Genomic DNA, 15,856 nt, shown 5'->3' with positions numbered 1-15,856 from the left:
ACCACCTAAAGATCGCCATCGCACAGCACTGTGAAGGGTGATACATCACCGTCCACTTGGATTTCACTTATACCGCTACTTTGATAAATCTGTGCTAAACGCTCGGCTCATTTGGGTTGCTATTGTTATTGCTTTCGGTGTTGCTGGTATCGCGACGACGATAATGACGCATGTGACGGCTGTCCACTGAACACGTTGATTTCTCGTCCTTTTTGTCTTTTTGATCCTTTCCATTTAAATATGATCTTGGTGTTTCGATTTTTGGTAGTGGCCATTATATATCGCCAATTTTTTTAATATTAGATCTAATTTATTCTCCAAGCATTCGCTGGAACAGTGAGAAGGGGCTGCCTGCACCGTTGAAATTACGAAAATTGTTAACAAAAATTTTATGCTGCACCGCAACATGTTTGTGGTCTTGAAGGTTCGAGGGACTAATGAGATTGAATAGAAATTGGTTTGGTGGAAAATTTTATTGTTTTTGGTTTGTTTAATTGTAATGTCTTTTGATGACCAACTTCATGACGTTTCGCGATGCTACCAGTATCGTTGTAACGAGTATTTTTGCGATAAACAAAAACTTTATGTACTTTAAGGTGCTCGAAACTCACGAACAATCGCTGGTTTTGATTTGCCACCCAAATATAATGCAATCACACTATTACGTTTGAAATCCATTACTGATTTTATTTTTTCGTGTTTACTCTCCTCAAAATGCTTCAGCGCGCTTGTAAAGAATACTTCTGGACTGTCATTAAGCCAACTAACAGACAACTGATGCCGGTGTATCAACTGCGCGAGTGGTTTGAAGTTGGTTACACTTCGAGTGCCGAACCCTGTAGTTATGAACTAAGCTTTAACTGATAAGTAGATATCTACATACTTACGAATATGGACTATTAATAAATATGCTTACATAGGTATGTATGTCTATATACAATACTATTAATGCATCCATCATTTTAACTCATACGAGTAGGAGCACTAGGATTAATACTTGCTAATTACAAGCTAATGGGAAAAGTAATTGTAATCAAATGATTGAATAGCAAAATATAATACAAGTTGCTAACAAAAATAATATTTTACTGTTGTAGTAAAGATTTACTTTCTGATGATAAGAGAATCAGCCTTAACCGAAGTGGGTAAAGTGCGTGACTAACATTCTGTTGGTTCAGGGTTCGACGTCCATTGAGAATATGAACCATCAAAAGTTATTAGATAATTATTATTATTATACCTACTTATAGGCTTATAGTCAGCATGGTCAGTTATTTTCGGGAGTTAATTCATTTAGAGGAGGTAAAATTCGAGAATATTTTTTTATTATTTCTTCATTGATTTTCTTTAAATTTTGTTAATTTTAAGAAGAAAAATCTGTGTACTTTGACTCTAATTTTATTATTATTATATTTAGCGCTAGGACCTCAAATATCTATTGTTCCTTCTTCATAGATTCAGAGTATTTCTTTAAGCTCTATTTCTCAATAAGTTTTATTATTTGTCGTATTTTATTGAGTTTTATTTCTCTCTGTGATAAAATTTATTTAGTCAGGTGTATGCACAAGTATGCCCAAGGTTGGCGGTTTCATCTTCTTCCCTACAGAATCATCAACTGCCATTGGAGTATATGCCCTCTTAGAATTCCTTTCATGATTCTAAAATTATTTCTATTTAATTTCATATAATTTTTAAGTCGTTTTAGGTTTAAGCTACTTATCATTGATTTTGATTGCGACAAACCTGGCAGATTGCCCCCGTATGATCTTCTTTGCCCTTTCTCTACTTCCTGAATAAGAGAGGAGTTACTCTTTCCTAGGCAGATGGCTTTTTATAAGGAGCTTTTTCATGGCAATTCTATCTTAAAAAGCAACGGATAACATTTTTGTGGAACATCTTCTTAACCTCCTAACTCCTCAATATATAGAGATTTTATGTCTCTCCTATGGAAAACGATTAAAAACACTCAGAACAGAGTGACATAACAGGTTACAATGTACCATAAAAATATTTGTCATAAAATTCCATTATAAGTCTCCTAATACACCAAAGATCAAAATTCAACATATGTAGCCAATTAGCCAATAAAAATCATTAGTGACAAGTAGCGAGTAAGTACCGTTCGGTGTAGACAAATGCCACTTAACAATAATCTAAAGCGGTAATGAAGACTCATTTGATTTCAGCAGTGAAGCAGAGCCGTAAACTACGCGTTTTTCAATATCGTTACCGCTTATGCCATGAACTATAGACAAAAGAAAGTAACTTCACCTAAAAGGCAAAATCTATAAAACCGCCGTGCGTCCCATTTTGTTATATGGAACGCTGACCTATAAAAAAGTAATACGGAAGGAAACTTCAAACTGCAAACATGAAAATGTTGAGATGGTCAACCTCGATCACATTACAGGACAAAGTGTCCAGCAAAGTGAGCAAAAAATACAAGAAAGTCGTCTTCGCTGGTATGGGCATGACCAGAGGAAGCCTGAATCAGATATGATAAAAAACGTGTTAAACATCACCACTGCGCCGAGGAAGCTAGGTCGACCACAACATGGACGGGTTAAATAGAAAGTGATATTAAACGTGCTAACTTAAACGCCGAGATGAGCCAGGATCGAAGAATGTGGAGATTATGTAATAGGAGAGCTGTCCTCAAGTGAAATGGGATAAAAACAAGGTAGAAGAAGAAAAAGAATTACTACCTCTTATGCCAGAAACATGAATATGTAAAAATAAAAATGTCGGGAAAACAAGTTTGAAAGTTTATTGCTCTATGAAAATTTAAACGTTTGGTTTCAGATAGATTAGGTTAGGTTAGGTTGAAGCGGTTGTCCATTGTAGAACACACTCAGGCTCATGGCCCAATGTGTACTTTTCAAAAATTCTGTAAGATCCTTAATTTTGACAGGGCCAAGATCTTCTAATTTATTAAAGGATTGTCCACCCAATATGGCGAGTCTACGTTTGGATAGAGCAGGACAGTGAGACAGAAGGTGCGGGATTGTCTCTTCCTCGTTTAGACAACTTCTTCTCTGGGCGTGCCTACCGATTAGTGGTTTCAGATATAAAATATTATTTTTAGTTTCCTTGTACGCATAGTTTTCTGGGTTTCGGTATAACACAAAATATCCAAAGGTTAATCAAATGGATTAATGGGTTGGCCATTAACACAAAATTGGAAAATTTGCACATTCATGTTTCTGACATTTAACATTTTCAATATTAAAATTTTACGAAAATCATTTTTTATACACAGTAACATTTAAACTCAAGTGATATCATGGAAAATAGGATGGACAAGGGTTCTCAAAAGAAGAAACATAACGGCGGCATTTTAATAAAATCTTTATAAAGTGGTGTAATAAAATTGAGCATTTCACTTATTCCACAGATATTAGAAAGCCTTAACTCATAGATGGAAGATGAATTCGCTCCAAATGAAGCATTTTTTAAAAAAAGCAGCTTCATGAACCTGCAAAACTAACTGGAAAGGAAATTTTATTTATTATTTTCACTGCCATAAGCCGCCAGTTTTCGTTTTAGTTAGCTGCTAATCAGAACTACATCTTCGGATAAACTTTCCCAGAAGTTAACAGACAGATTTTCGCTAACCAGACATTGATACATCTCTTCTTAGTTATCTACCGATTTTGTGCTAAACAGTCAAGAATATACTCACGCACCTTGCTATTATAAGTGAGTATATATCTACAAAGTTAAGCGAGAAAGCCCAAAAACATCATCCCAGGTGAAATCAACAGAGTCTATTCGCGACCCCAAGCGCATAATATACAACTAAATTTATAAGTCTGCATTTACACGTACTAAAGAAAAATATTTTCCCTCCTAAAAGCACAAAAAAACCAACAAATATTCACATTTGTATCACATGAAAATACTGTATTAAAGGCAGGCAACAAAAACAGATTAGCTCACGTTAAGAGCATGTTAAGTTGCCGATATTTAAGAGGGAAATATATGCATGCACGTATGTATGTAACGCGAGATGTGCATATCTGCGCAACTATTATGAATTCATGCCAAATAAAATGACAACATTAAATAGTATTAAACACATACACACACACTCATATGCAAACATGTCAGAGAAATGTCGAGCGCTATGCATGGCGAGTACGATTGCGTGCATTGAAAGTAATCAAGAAAGTATAGATAGTACGTGTGTATGTATGTATGTATGCATGGAAGTATGGCGCGGCAGCTATCAGAATCCAAAGCAGAGTTGGCGCTGAGAGTAGAGAAGAAAAGTAAAATATGTCGACAAAGATACAAAAGCGCGCTGTGGCGCCAGCAGCAGCACGAAGTTCAATACAGAAATAAAATTTAAAGAGTTTAACGATAACCGCTCATCAATCAACGACGAAGCAGAGCTGCTGTGCGCGTCACACACAACCATGCGCACCTGTATGAGTATAAGTACAGCATTGCTGTAAATGCGCGAACGACACTTGACTCTCAGCATAGAAATTGCTAAACACTCACTACATACAAACAACATTTTAATGGTCAGCGAAGTTCAATGGAGCTGGTTGCAGTATACTGGTACACAAGAAGCGTAACAACAATGAGTGTACCACCAGTTGTAAGCTGCTTTTTTTGTTGATTTTTGTTTTTTCAGAGCGCATGCGCATCGACTTTTAACGCGGCTTATACTCGCGTTATCATTGTCATCACATTTACATGCATACATATGTAGCACACGCTCCGCCAAGTAGTTTTATGCTGTTCAAAATAATATTTAAATATACCAGCAACAACAAGGAACGAAGAAAGATAAAATAACAAATAGTAAAATCGCTGACGACAAAACATAGCGCTCGGCAGCCGGCATCAAAACCGCAACAAGAGACAGCAGCAGTAGCAGTAGTGGTAGCAGCAGCAGCAGCAGAGCTGAGCAGTAGCGGCTGGAAGTAATAACAACAAAAACCGCTTGCAAGTATTAACGCCAAGTGGCGGTTAGCAGCAGCGCGTCGCTTACAACGAAAATGAAATGGAATTACTTTCTCAGTTGTGGTATAAAAGCGCCGCATCGGCAATGGGACATGTCTCATTATTGTTTAGTGTTAGATCTCGCCAAGATGTGCACCGGGAGATCCCAAGTGTTTTTAAAAATGCCGTCGCTTTCAACGCGACTCGTGTTCTACACAATCGCTCTTCTATTACTTTCCTCCGCTACGCAACGCGCGTCGTCAATGTCACTCGATCGTTTGGGTGTCGACCAGAATGAATTAAATTCGGCTTTAACGGCAGCCAATAACTATGAAGAGAAATCGGAAGCGTTTAATAGCGCAGATATTGTGGTAGACGATATGAAATTGGAAGCTGTACCGACTAATGGAAATACGGATACATATTTACTAGTGCCAGCCGGTGGCGCCAACGGAAGTGTTGAAAAGAATACGATCGAAAATGGTGACGGAGCAGCCGAGGAATCGCTACCTAATGAAACTTCGGACATGCTGATGATGGAGTCGAATGATGCGCCATTGCGCGTATCCTTTCTTGCACTGCCCGTAGAGCCACAAGAATCTATGGACGCCGAAAATGTTGCGAAACAGGAGGAAATAAGTACGGAAGTAAATGCCTCAGCGAACGATGAAAGTCGTGTGGAAGAGCCGCTGCCAGTTTTAATAGATAAGATTTTGGAAATCCCCACCGAATCCGAAACGCAAGAAATTGTATCGGCAGCCGGTGAGCAAATGTCGCAAGAATTTACTGAAAAAGAACAGCCCGACTCGTTAATTGTTGAGGATAGCTCGAATAGTGAGAATACAATTCCCGCCGAGCAGGGAGCTATTGCCGAGGTGAACGCTGATGCGGAAGCGGAAAAGGATATGGAAGAGACACAGTTGGCTGAGGAATTGCCAAATAACGAAGTGCCAGTTCAAAGCGAAATTGTGGAAGATAAAGAACATACTGTCGCAGCAGTTGAGGAGGCAGTCGCTGAAAATATAGCAGAAATTGCAAGCACGCAAGAGGACGACAAAAAACAGGAAGTTATTGGTAGCTTGTCGGCATTAGATAAAGATTTATTGCCTGAAACCGTTTTAGTGCCCGAAGAAGCAGTGCAAATTGTGCATGAGAATAGTGAAGAAAATATTGAAAATTTACATGAGAGTGATAAATTGGTAGAAGAAGCTAACGCGGAAGAAAATGAAATTAAAGATGATCTAAGCCAGCAAGCAGAAGAACTAATAAGTAAACCGGACAATGCTGTTGAAAATGTAGAGTTCATGCAATTGGAAAGTGCAGATGAGAAGCTCGACGCAGGTGACTCAGAAATTCATAACGAAAAAGGTCAAAACATGGCAGAGTTGCAGAGCTTGTCGGAGAATGCTGAGTACACACAAAGTGCCGAAAATCATATTGAAGAAAGTGAACATGAAATAGTGAATACTAAGCCAGAAACAGAAGAGTTCTCAAACAAAGACGAGCTGACGAAAGAAGAAGAAAATGAGCTTCCTGTCTTATTGGACGAATCTAAATCAGAGGCAAGTGAAAATGAAATGAAGCCACTGGAAGGAACTGTTGAAACAGAAATAGATGCGGGCTTAACTGAGATGATAGCTGAAAATGACAGGGATGAAACGATTGTTGAAGAGATGGAAACGAATGAAGCCAACCAGGAAGGTAACAAACCAGAGGAAGCAATAACTACAGAGAATAAGCAACCAGATGAAGCACAAATAACAGAAAATGACAGTCAAACAGCCGAAAAACTCCAAAAGGTAGAAGAAGTTGGGGCAGTAGAGGGTAACCAGATAGTGGAGGAAAGTCAAAAAACAGAAGAAAAACAAACTATTGAAGAAACTCAAGACGACCTCGACACACAGGCGACTGAAGAATTGCAAACCGTTGAGGAAAGTCAAACCGCTGAAGAAGCGCAAAAATTCGAGGAAATGCAAACAGCTGCAGATAGCAATCCACAAGAAGCAGTTGAAGCTGTCGATGGAGCAGAAGAGATTGAACAGAATGATGATAAAACTCTTATGGATGAAATGAAACAAGAAGATACAGTAGAGCAGGAAATCAAAGGCGAAAATATGATCGCAGAAGCCGCTCCTTTAAAGGAAGAAGCAGATGCAGCTATACCGGAAAACGTTGCTGCTGATGCGATTTCCGGCCAAGAAGCAACAGCTGAAGACATTAAAGAGGATGCAGCGCTGTCGGAGGCCAACAAAACAGAGCAAGTAGCACTCGAAGACAGCCAACAAGTTGAACCAATTATAGAAGAAACACAGCCAGAAGAGACTCTGCTAGAAGAAATTAAACAGAAACAACCAGAGCTCGTGGGCAGCGGTCAACAATTGGAGACAGAACAACAAGAAGCAATTAATGAAGGACTACAAGCTACAAATGGCATTCAAGCTGATGAAACAGAAGAAGCAACTCAGAATGAGGATCAGCAAGCGATGGACGAGAAGGTAGAAGAAGCGTCTATCTTAACAGAATCTGAAGCTGCATCAGAGCCAGAAGCACAGCAAATGGAAGTGTTAGAAGAGATTACCAGTAACGAAAAGCTAACAGAAGAAGCGGAAAAGCAGCCCGAGATAGTAGAAGAACAAGAGCAACAACAGATGGAAGTACACCAGCAGCAGATGTTAGAAGAGGAGCAAAAGGAAGAAGAGCAACAGGTGGCAGACGAAGAGCAGATTGAGGAGGAGCAACAGAAGGAAACAGAGCAGCAGAATGTTGAAGAGCAGCAGCAGCTGCAACAGGAAGACACTCAAGAGAGCCAAACTGTTGAAGAGCAACAACAGCAGATGGATGAACAAATTGGAGAACAGCAACAAGCATCTGAAGAGCCACAGCAGCAAATAGTCGAGCTGAAGGAACCATTGAAGGAACAAGAAAACCTAGAAAACGAAAAGTTGCAAGAAACAGAGCTCTCTGAAGAGGAACAACAGTCAGCTCAGGAGCAAATTGTCGAGCTGACGCAAGAAGAAACTGTCGCACAAACACAGCCAATTATCGAAATACAACAGACCGCGGAGGAACAACCACAGCCGGAGACTATGCAGCCAATCAACGATGAGCCAGCAGAAATTGTTGAGGAAACATTGAACAGTGGACCAATCGAGCCTGCCACTTCGCTACTCACAACAATCATACAAGTGCCGCAACAGCAACAGCAAGCCACACCAGTGCAAATCGCAAATGTTGAAGCGCCATTAGCCACAACACTCGTTGATGTCAACAATTTAACAGCGGCAATGGCAGCACCCTCAGTAGCACCACTAAATGTCATGGATAGTGTACTCAATTATGTCAATGCCTCGTTTATGCAACTTAATAATAACAACAACAATAACAAACAGCAACAAACATCGCAAAAGCTGAAGGATGATGATGACGACGATGACGATTTAAATGCACAGTTGAGACGGTACGATGGTGCTCAGGTCTGGAGAATTGTTGTGCAAAATGATCACGACAGAAAAATGGCGGATGAGCTGCAAACTAAATACGGTAAGTGGCCAGTAATTATACACAGTTAATAATATGTAGTAAACAAAAACAAAAAGGTAGAAGAAAAGAGTGTGGAAATGGGCGAGAGGATATTTTGTGACGGTAGTGAAAGTGAATGGTTCACTTGGTTTGTGAACCAAGAGTGGCATTGGCAGTGAAAAGCGCAGGCAAATAAGCTATGAGGAACATTGCAGGAATTATACGAGTGCATGCCATGGTTATTATACGTACCTATGAAGCAGCAGCCATTTGATGTGGCTAAACGGCTAACACAAAGGCTGCAGACAAGTGATGGCGCGATAATCTTTGTGTGTATAGGCGGCCGTCAATAGGTATTACAAGAGAGCGTTGTAATTAGGCTAATGGCATTGCGGCCTTTGAACTATTTTTTTTTTTATATTTTTTATATTTTGCATTATTTTTGAGCATGCAAGGCAATTGTGCAGTTAGAAAGCTTACAAAGCGATAAAATGGATGCTTAAATGGGTAAGTGTGCCAAAAAGAAATGTCAAAATGTGCATGCGAAAAAGGCCAGAGAAAAATATGACTTTGGAGCACTCATAGCGCAATTGTTGTAATTGTAATGTTGGTTAGAGGCCAAATTTATGGCGAATAAGTAATGTAGAGTAAAGCGAGCGTTGGGTGAACTAAGTAAAAAAGTTGGCGGAAAATTTTGAATATCCTGATTAATATTTTTTTGATAGAATTTTATTAGAATAAAAACCTTCATGGAACCTAAATTAAAGAAGTGAAAGTTTAAAGCGAAAAGAGAAATTACTATCCAAAAATGTCTATCCTTAACGAGTTTCCTTGAACAAAAGCTTACTCTTATACAAGCCCAGCCCATGACTAAAATTATCTTACGCAAATGTAAAATAGTTATTTGTAGTTATAGAAAAACTGCTGTAAATGCAAATATTGGAGTTTGTTAAGTTTGTTATTTGTCAACTAAACGCATAGATTGCAAGCAGGAGTACGCATAACAGGAATTCCTTCTAAAGCCACATTTCACATGAGAGTTTTTTACTATATGCCAATGCGATGTGTTCATGAAGATTGTGAATCAAATCTTTTATCTTTAGAATTTTTCTGTCTAACAAAAGCGTCACCGCCGTAACCTGGAAGCTATTCGACCAATTCAGTTTTAACAAACTGAATTGTATGGGCTTATAATATTGATTATTCGCAATATATTCAATAAAATAACCATTAGCTATAATGATTTCACATTTTCGAATCATAGGTTAGCTTAGGTTAGCCTGGTTGGCACTAAGCCACGCATAGACCTTTTGCTCCCTAGCGAACCCAGATGGAGACCGATCTCTATGAATACCGAATCATAATTTGTGTTAATTTCCGCGCAAGTTGTGGAGGTAATCGGCTTCAAATCAACCGAATTTACCTTGATACTTGTTTGAGCGTCCATATTTGTGCTCCTTTAAGTTTTGACTTAGCTCTTGCGCAAACATTTTCAATAGGGTTGACATCAGGCGACTGCGAAGGCCAATCCAACATTTCAATCCCATTTTGCAATTTGTACTCTATGCACCTTTGGCTTCGATACTTGGGATCGTTGTCTGCTAAGATTGGCTAGTTCTTCCAAATGTCTTTGCAGCTGATGGCAATGATACTTTTTGACACATTTTATGCGTCAAAAACGCATTCGAGTTGGCGGTAAGCACAAATAAACGGTTCAATCCTTTTCCGGAGAAGCAGCTCCAAACATGAACCTTAACTGGATGTTTAAGAGTTCGTTGAAATGGTCGATTATCAGCAGTGCGCCAGAACTGATGTGCATATGCAACTATTCGCCCAAAAGGATTCATCCGTGAATATTACGGCGGCTGCCTTAGCCGAATGGGTTGGTGCGTGACTACCATTCGGAATTCAGAGAGAGCATAGGACGTAAAAAGACCAAAAAAGAAGAAAATTTTTTTTCTAATAGCGGTCGCACCTCGGCAGGCAAATGCAAACTTCCGAGTGTGTTTCCGCCATGAAAAAGCTCCTCATAAATTACCTATATCTGCCATTCGGCGGCGGCTTGAAACTGTAGATCCCTCCATTTGTGGAGCAACATCAAGACGCACACCACAAATAGGAGTAGGATCTCGGCCTAACACCCAAAAAGGGTGTACGCGGAAATTATATCTATATACATATTTATACCGTTCCGAATTTGCCTTAGCCCATGAAAGTCTTTTTTTTAATATGTGATAATAGGAGCAGCGATTTTTTCAATGTGTTCCGGAATTCGAGGACTTCTGCATGTAAACATTCTTCAAACGTGTTTTAACACCCTTTTCCATAAAACTGCTTCAGCTTCACCCAGTAATAAGCTCGGCTTGGTCACAAACAAATCTGTGATCTTATGATCTTGCTCGTTTTTCATGAGCTGAACGCAATTTCTAAAAACAACAAACGAAATTTAGAAATCTCACAAAACCAAAAAAATCGCACAACGCGTATTGCGAAAAGGATAATATCGGAACATGTGAAACAGCAGAAACTTAGCAAAAACTCGTATAGTCCAATCAATTCATATAAAACTATCCTTCAATTCAGCTATAAAAGCTACTTAACGAGCCCCACACTTAACGAAAAAATCAACTTTCGCTCAGTTTCCGCCAATTTCCTGCAGAAGCGAGGAAAGGTTTTATTCTGTCAGCGACAACAAGGCCTGCTAAGAAGTCATCTACCATATATGACAATGTTTACAGGACAGTCGATTAAGTCAGAGGTTCAACCTACAGTATTAATTTTTGTGTGGCACTTTTTTAAAAGTGAAAATTTCGATGACTGCGTTTTGTACAGCAAATATTAAGTTATCTTTGTTTATTATTCAGACAAGACTACATAATTTTTATGTTTATTAGGAGTGCAAAGGACAGTAATGTGCAACTTGAATACTGATCTTGAGGCGTGATGTAAATCACCTCTTATTGTCAATCTCCCAACTTGAATCCTTCTAGCGGTGAAACTGTTAACCTCAACCAGAGACTAGGTACTACCACTACCTTACTAGGTGAGAAACCCGAATGGGCTAAAAGGGAACAAAATAAGTGGGTGATCTGGCTTTCCTCATGGGACCAGTCCCCTGGCTGACAACCTTTTACCAGTATTTATTGTCGCGAATTCACAAGAACAGGTGTCGTGCTATTGATGATGATGATGATGATGATGAGGAGTGCTATCTATGAGTAGAATCAACTCGCTTTTCTGAGAAGAATTTCTCAAGTCGGAGCTAAAGTTTTCAAATAATAACTCTCACCTAGCCTAACCTAACCTAACCTAATCTCATCTCTTTCTCTAAACTTTATTGCGCCTTATAACTAGTGGCACAAAATTAATCATCTAATTTTGTTTTTAAACAATTTTTTTAATAGTTAAAAAAAATAATTTTGAGTGATAGAAATCTTTATTTTGCACTTTACGCGCCTTATTGCTTGTTTGTTTGTACGCTGCGGCTGTCTAGTTATGATAAACGTACGACCATATTTGTAAAAAGTATGAATCTTCTATGGCATGATTAATTTTGCGCCACCTATTACATTTTCCCCACCAAACAACTGCGAACAAACTGAGCTAAACAAGCTGCGGGCCTCTACGTTTCACCAAGCGTTAGCAAGTGGCGAATAGATAAAGCAACTGATAATGAAATAAACATATCTTGACAGCGCTGGAAAAGAGAAATGAAATTACATTTGTTTGCAGAATAGTGAGTTATACCAGTTTTATGAAGTATAACCGCCTTGCTCGATAACTTTAATGCTGCTTTCGCACGCAAACTTTTCGTCAAGTGAGCCGACCAGAGAGTTAGCAAGCAGAGAGTGGCAAATAGAAGAGCCTTGTGAAAGAATCTTTAGTCAGCTGTAGTACGCAGAGGAAGTACTTTTTGTGGTCCAAATTTAAAAAGTCTACCTTTGACGAAACGAAGTTTTAAGTTCGTAACAAAAGATGATTTTAAGAGTAGCTTCTTCTCGATTATGGGAATGGTTCTCTAAAACAATGGCTCTGATCGAGATTCGCTGAAAATAGTTACAAAGATGGCCTTTGGCTGTGGATAAGTGGTCTCACAATAATCTCATGTCGAAGAATTTAATTTTTGAAATATTTTTGATTCCTTTCAAGAAAAAAGTCTTTTCAGTGCTCAGTCTTAGTTTAACAATTTAGAGCTGGAAAAAATAATGTCCAAACTTAAAGTTTAATATCGATAAATGTTAGATTTCTATCAATTGTAAGCTTGATGCCAGATCTTCAACAGAATTTTTCGGAAGAAGCCTTGGAGTAATATTATATAAATTACATATCTATCGCTAGATCTTGAACAGATTTTTTTAACAGAAATATTTGAAAACGGGAAGACAGTCAGTGTTTCCTTTCCGCTCAACTATTTTTGCTCACAACAGCACTTTTTTCAATTCTGCAATTTTATCAGCACAAAGGCGTCGCGATGCACAGTTAGGCAACCTCTGGTTTATGTTTTAAAGGCATGTGTGATATCTACGATACGCAAATTAATTATTTTCACTACTAATACGACAGTGCAGACATATTTTAAAATACGTTTTTTTTTAATTAAAATTGAAAAACTCTGTCATACCGTTGGATTGTAAAAATGATTGAATTCCAATTTGTATAGGCATTTATTTGACCGCGAGAGCACAGCCTGATTAATCGTAAGCAAAGCAAATTGTAATTGGTAACAACACAAATTGCCAATAGCCCACCTGCGCTCGGCAAATTAGTTTACTAGTCTGCGCATGCGCCTTAGTTTGCTGCATTTCTGTGGAAATTTCCCATGCAAATAAAATACAAGAAAGCGCGGCACTTTACTGCCGTGTAATTGGATTGCTTCCATACTCAACACTATTCCGCAATACATTTATTTATTTTAATTTTTGCATATTTCTGCTGTTTCGGTTTTTTTCTATAATTTCGCTTTAGTTTCTTATTTGAGTAGCTGCTTTTGTATGCTGCTCCGCCATTGAGCTGCTGTGCATATAAATATTTGTACATGATTGGCATTTAAGATGGGCACGAAAGGAGACTGAGTGACTGCTGACTGAATGGCTTTACGAGCGCAGTCTATAAATCGAACATTAACCGTAGCGTTCATTGCAAAAGTTTCAATTCGAAAGTAAAAGTTAAATAATTGAAAAGCAATAAAAATAAGTAAAATAATCTAAATTCAAGTGATGAATAGAGAAATTCATTTAGAAAATCCAAACTAACAAGAAAAATAAGTTTCGTTAACGAAAAGGGGTTACAAATAGCAATGCACAGGTTGCTTAGGTATTTGCAACATAAAAGATATTTTTCCGTCGGATGCTTAAGGGGTTCCGGTGGCCTAGAGCTCAAAAATTTTGGTTACTTTCAGGATTTTTTTAACAATAAAAAAAGAAAAACGATAATTAAATTTTTGAAGCTTTTTATTCAACTTCTTTTACATACAAAAATGAAAAAAAATTTAGTTTTTTTAATTTTAATAATTTTAAAAATGGCGTGGATGTTGACCCTCCCAAAAAATTGGACTTGGACGGTGTTGCCCATTTTGGCTCTTCTATTTATATGAAACACAAAAACCAAAAGTCTTATTAATAAGTATGACTGTAGCTGCACTGAAGGCCCTAGAGAACGCGAAGCAAACCTCGAAGATTGTTCAAGAATGTAAGAAGAAGCTTAATTCTGTCGCAAGACAAAACAGGCTTGTACTTATATGGGTTCCAGGACACTCCTGTGTTCAAGGAAACGAAATTACCGATGAATTGGCCAACCGTGGATCGGCGGTTCCCCCACAAGGGCCAGAGCCAATAATCGGAATCAGTTCCGCGGGAATCATGAATTGGATCAGCGATTATGTAGGCAATCTACATAAAGAGCGATGGTCCGTTCTAGAACGCTGCAGAACTGCAAAGTGTTTTGTGACAAATCCGAACAGAAAACTGTCAAACTTTCTACTAACACTTGGAAGGAAAGACGTTCGGTTGATGGTCTGTATTATTACAGGACACAACCCATAGGGTTAGCATATGACCACCATTGGAATCATTGAGGACCCAATGTGCCTGTCCTGCTTGGAGGAGGTGGATAGCACCGAGCACTTTCTCTGTAAGTGTACTGCGTTTCCTAGAGCAAGGCTACGAGTTCCGATGTCGTGAGAATGAGTAATATCCGTCTTTCTAAAACTGGAGGATATTTACAGATTTGCCAAAGAATCTGGAAAATGTTCACATGACTAACTATCTCTATCTCCGTCTCTATTCTTTCCTATCTCTTTCTCTGATACTTTTCTCCTTCCCTCCTTGATTATCTACCCTCTTTCCAGCGCTATAAATACAATGGGATTTTTAGCCTGAGTGTTCTAGGAGCCACCAAATCTCCTGATGCTCCTTGGTTCGACCTTTTCAAATTTCAATTTAAATTTCATGACTGTAGCTATATCCTGTACTAGAATAAAAAATTGAGAAAAAGGCGCAGTTATGGATTTGACACTTTAAAAATCGGGGGTTTTCAGCTTTTTAACCAAAAAAATATGAAATAATTGGAATAGCCATTGATGTGAACGACACATTAAAATTTCAGACGAATCGGTTGACTAGTTGCACTACCTGCTAAAACGGCTGTATAATATTGTAGAAAATACTAGGAATATCCTTCCAAAAATTTTACAGTATATTCTTTAAAGCCTATACTTGCGAAATATCAAAAAAAAAAAAAAAATAAATAAATAAATCAATTTCTTGAAAATTCTAGACCAACGGGACCCCGTAATTGAAGAAATGCGTTTCATAATTAGATGAGGTTGGTAGGTTGGGGTGATTGCTGCTAAGCCAAAAATTCAAAGACATTCTCGGCTAACTATAAGGGACCCTAGAATACTCTTCTATAAGCTCTATACCTTCTTACATTGAAGCTTTTCCCTCATAAATAAGCTTTTTTTGAAACGTTAAAGGAGCGACTCTTCCTGATATGCAGCAACGCTGAAAGATGTATAAAAAATTACACAAAATCCGTTGAATTTGGTGCGCTTTACTACATTGAAGTTCGGAACTCCTTTGAAGTGATATTTGAAAATGTCGTGGTTTTTTGTTGGTTTATTTGAGGCGTTTGGGAGCCATAATCCAGAATTTCGTGGTGATTATTTAATTTTTTTAACTATTTTTAAGTAATTAACCTTTTGCATCTCCGCTCGAAATCCGCGATGTACTCAAAATACCTTGCACCGACAAGACGTTTACTGTTTGTTCTAATGAAAAAGAATGTTACAGAATTAGCAAAATTATTTATTTTCCTCAAACCTTAACACAAAAAAAATTTATTGCGGATAATTCTGGTCTTGGTGAAAAGAGAGAGTTTTTGTTCG

The 15,856-nt window shown here is 38.2% G+C and overlaps 1 protein-coding gene across 1 annotated transcript in view; it reads left to right on the top strand.

The window, feature by feature from the left end:
* Positions 1-5,102: 5,102 nt before the first annotated feature.
* LOC129238195 (interaptin) overlaps positions 5,103-15,856 on the top strand; it is a 29,801-nt gene continuing 19,047 nt past the window's right edge. The window contains exons 1-2 of the mRNA XM_054873236.1: positions 5,103-5,942; positions 6,003-8,493. Of these exons, the coding sequence (XP_054729211.1) occupies positions 5,103-5,942; positions 6,003-8,493 (3,331 nt within the window). The remainder of the gene's footprint in view (positions 5,943-6,002; positions 8,494-15,856) is intronic.

The sequence above is a fragment of the Anastrepha obliqua genome, chromosome 2 (assembly GCF_027943255.1).
Source record: "Anastrepha obliqua isolate idAnaObli1 chromosome 2, idAnaObli1_1.0, whole genome shotgun sequence".
NCBI classification, from domain to species: Eukaryota; Metazoa; Arthropoda; class Insecta; order Diptera; family Tephritidae; genus Anastrepha; species Anastrepha obliqua.
This window is presented reverse-complemented; position numbering and strand designations above follow the sequence as displayed.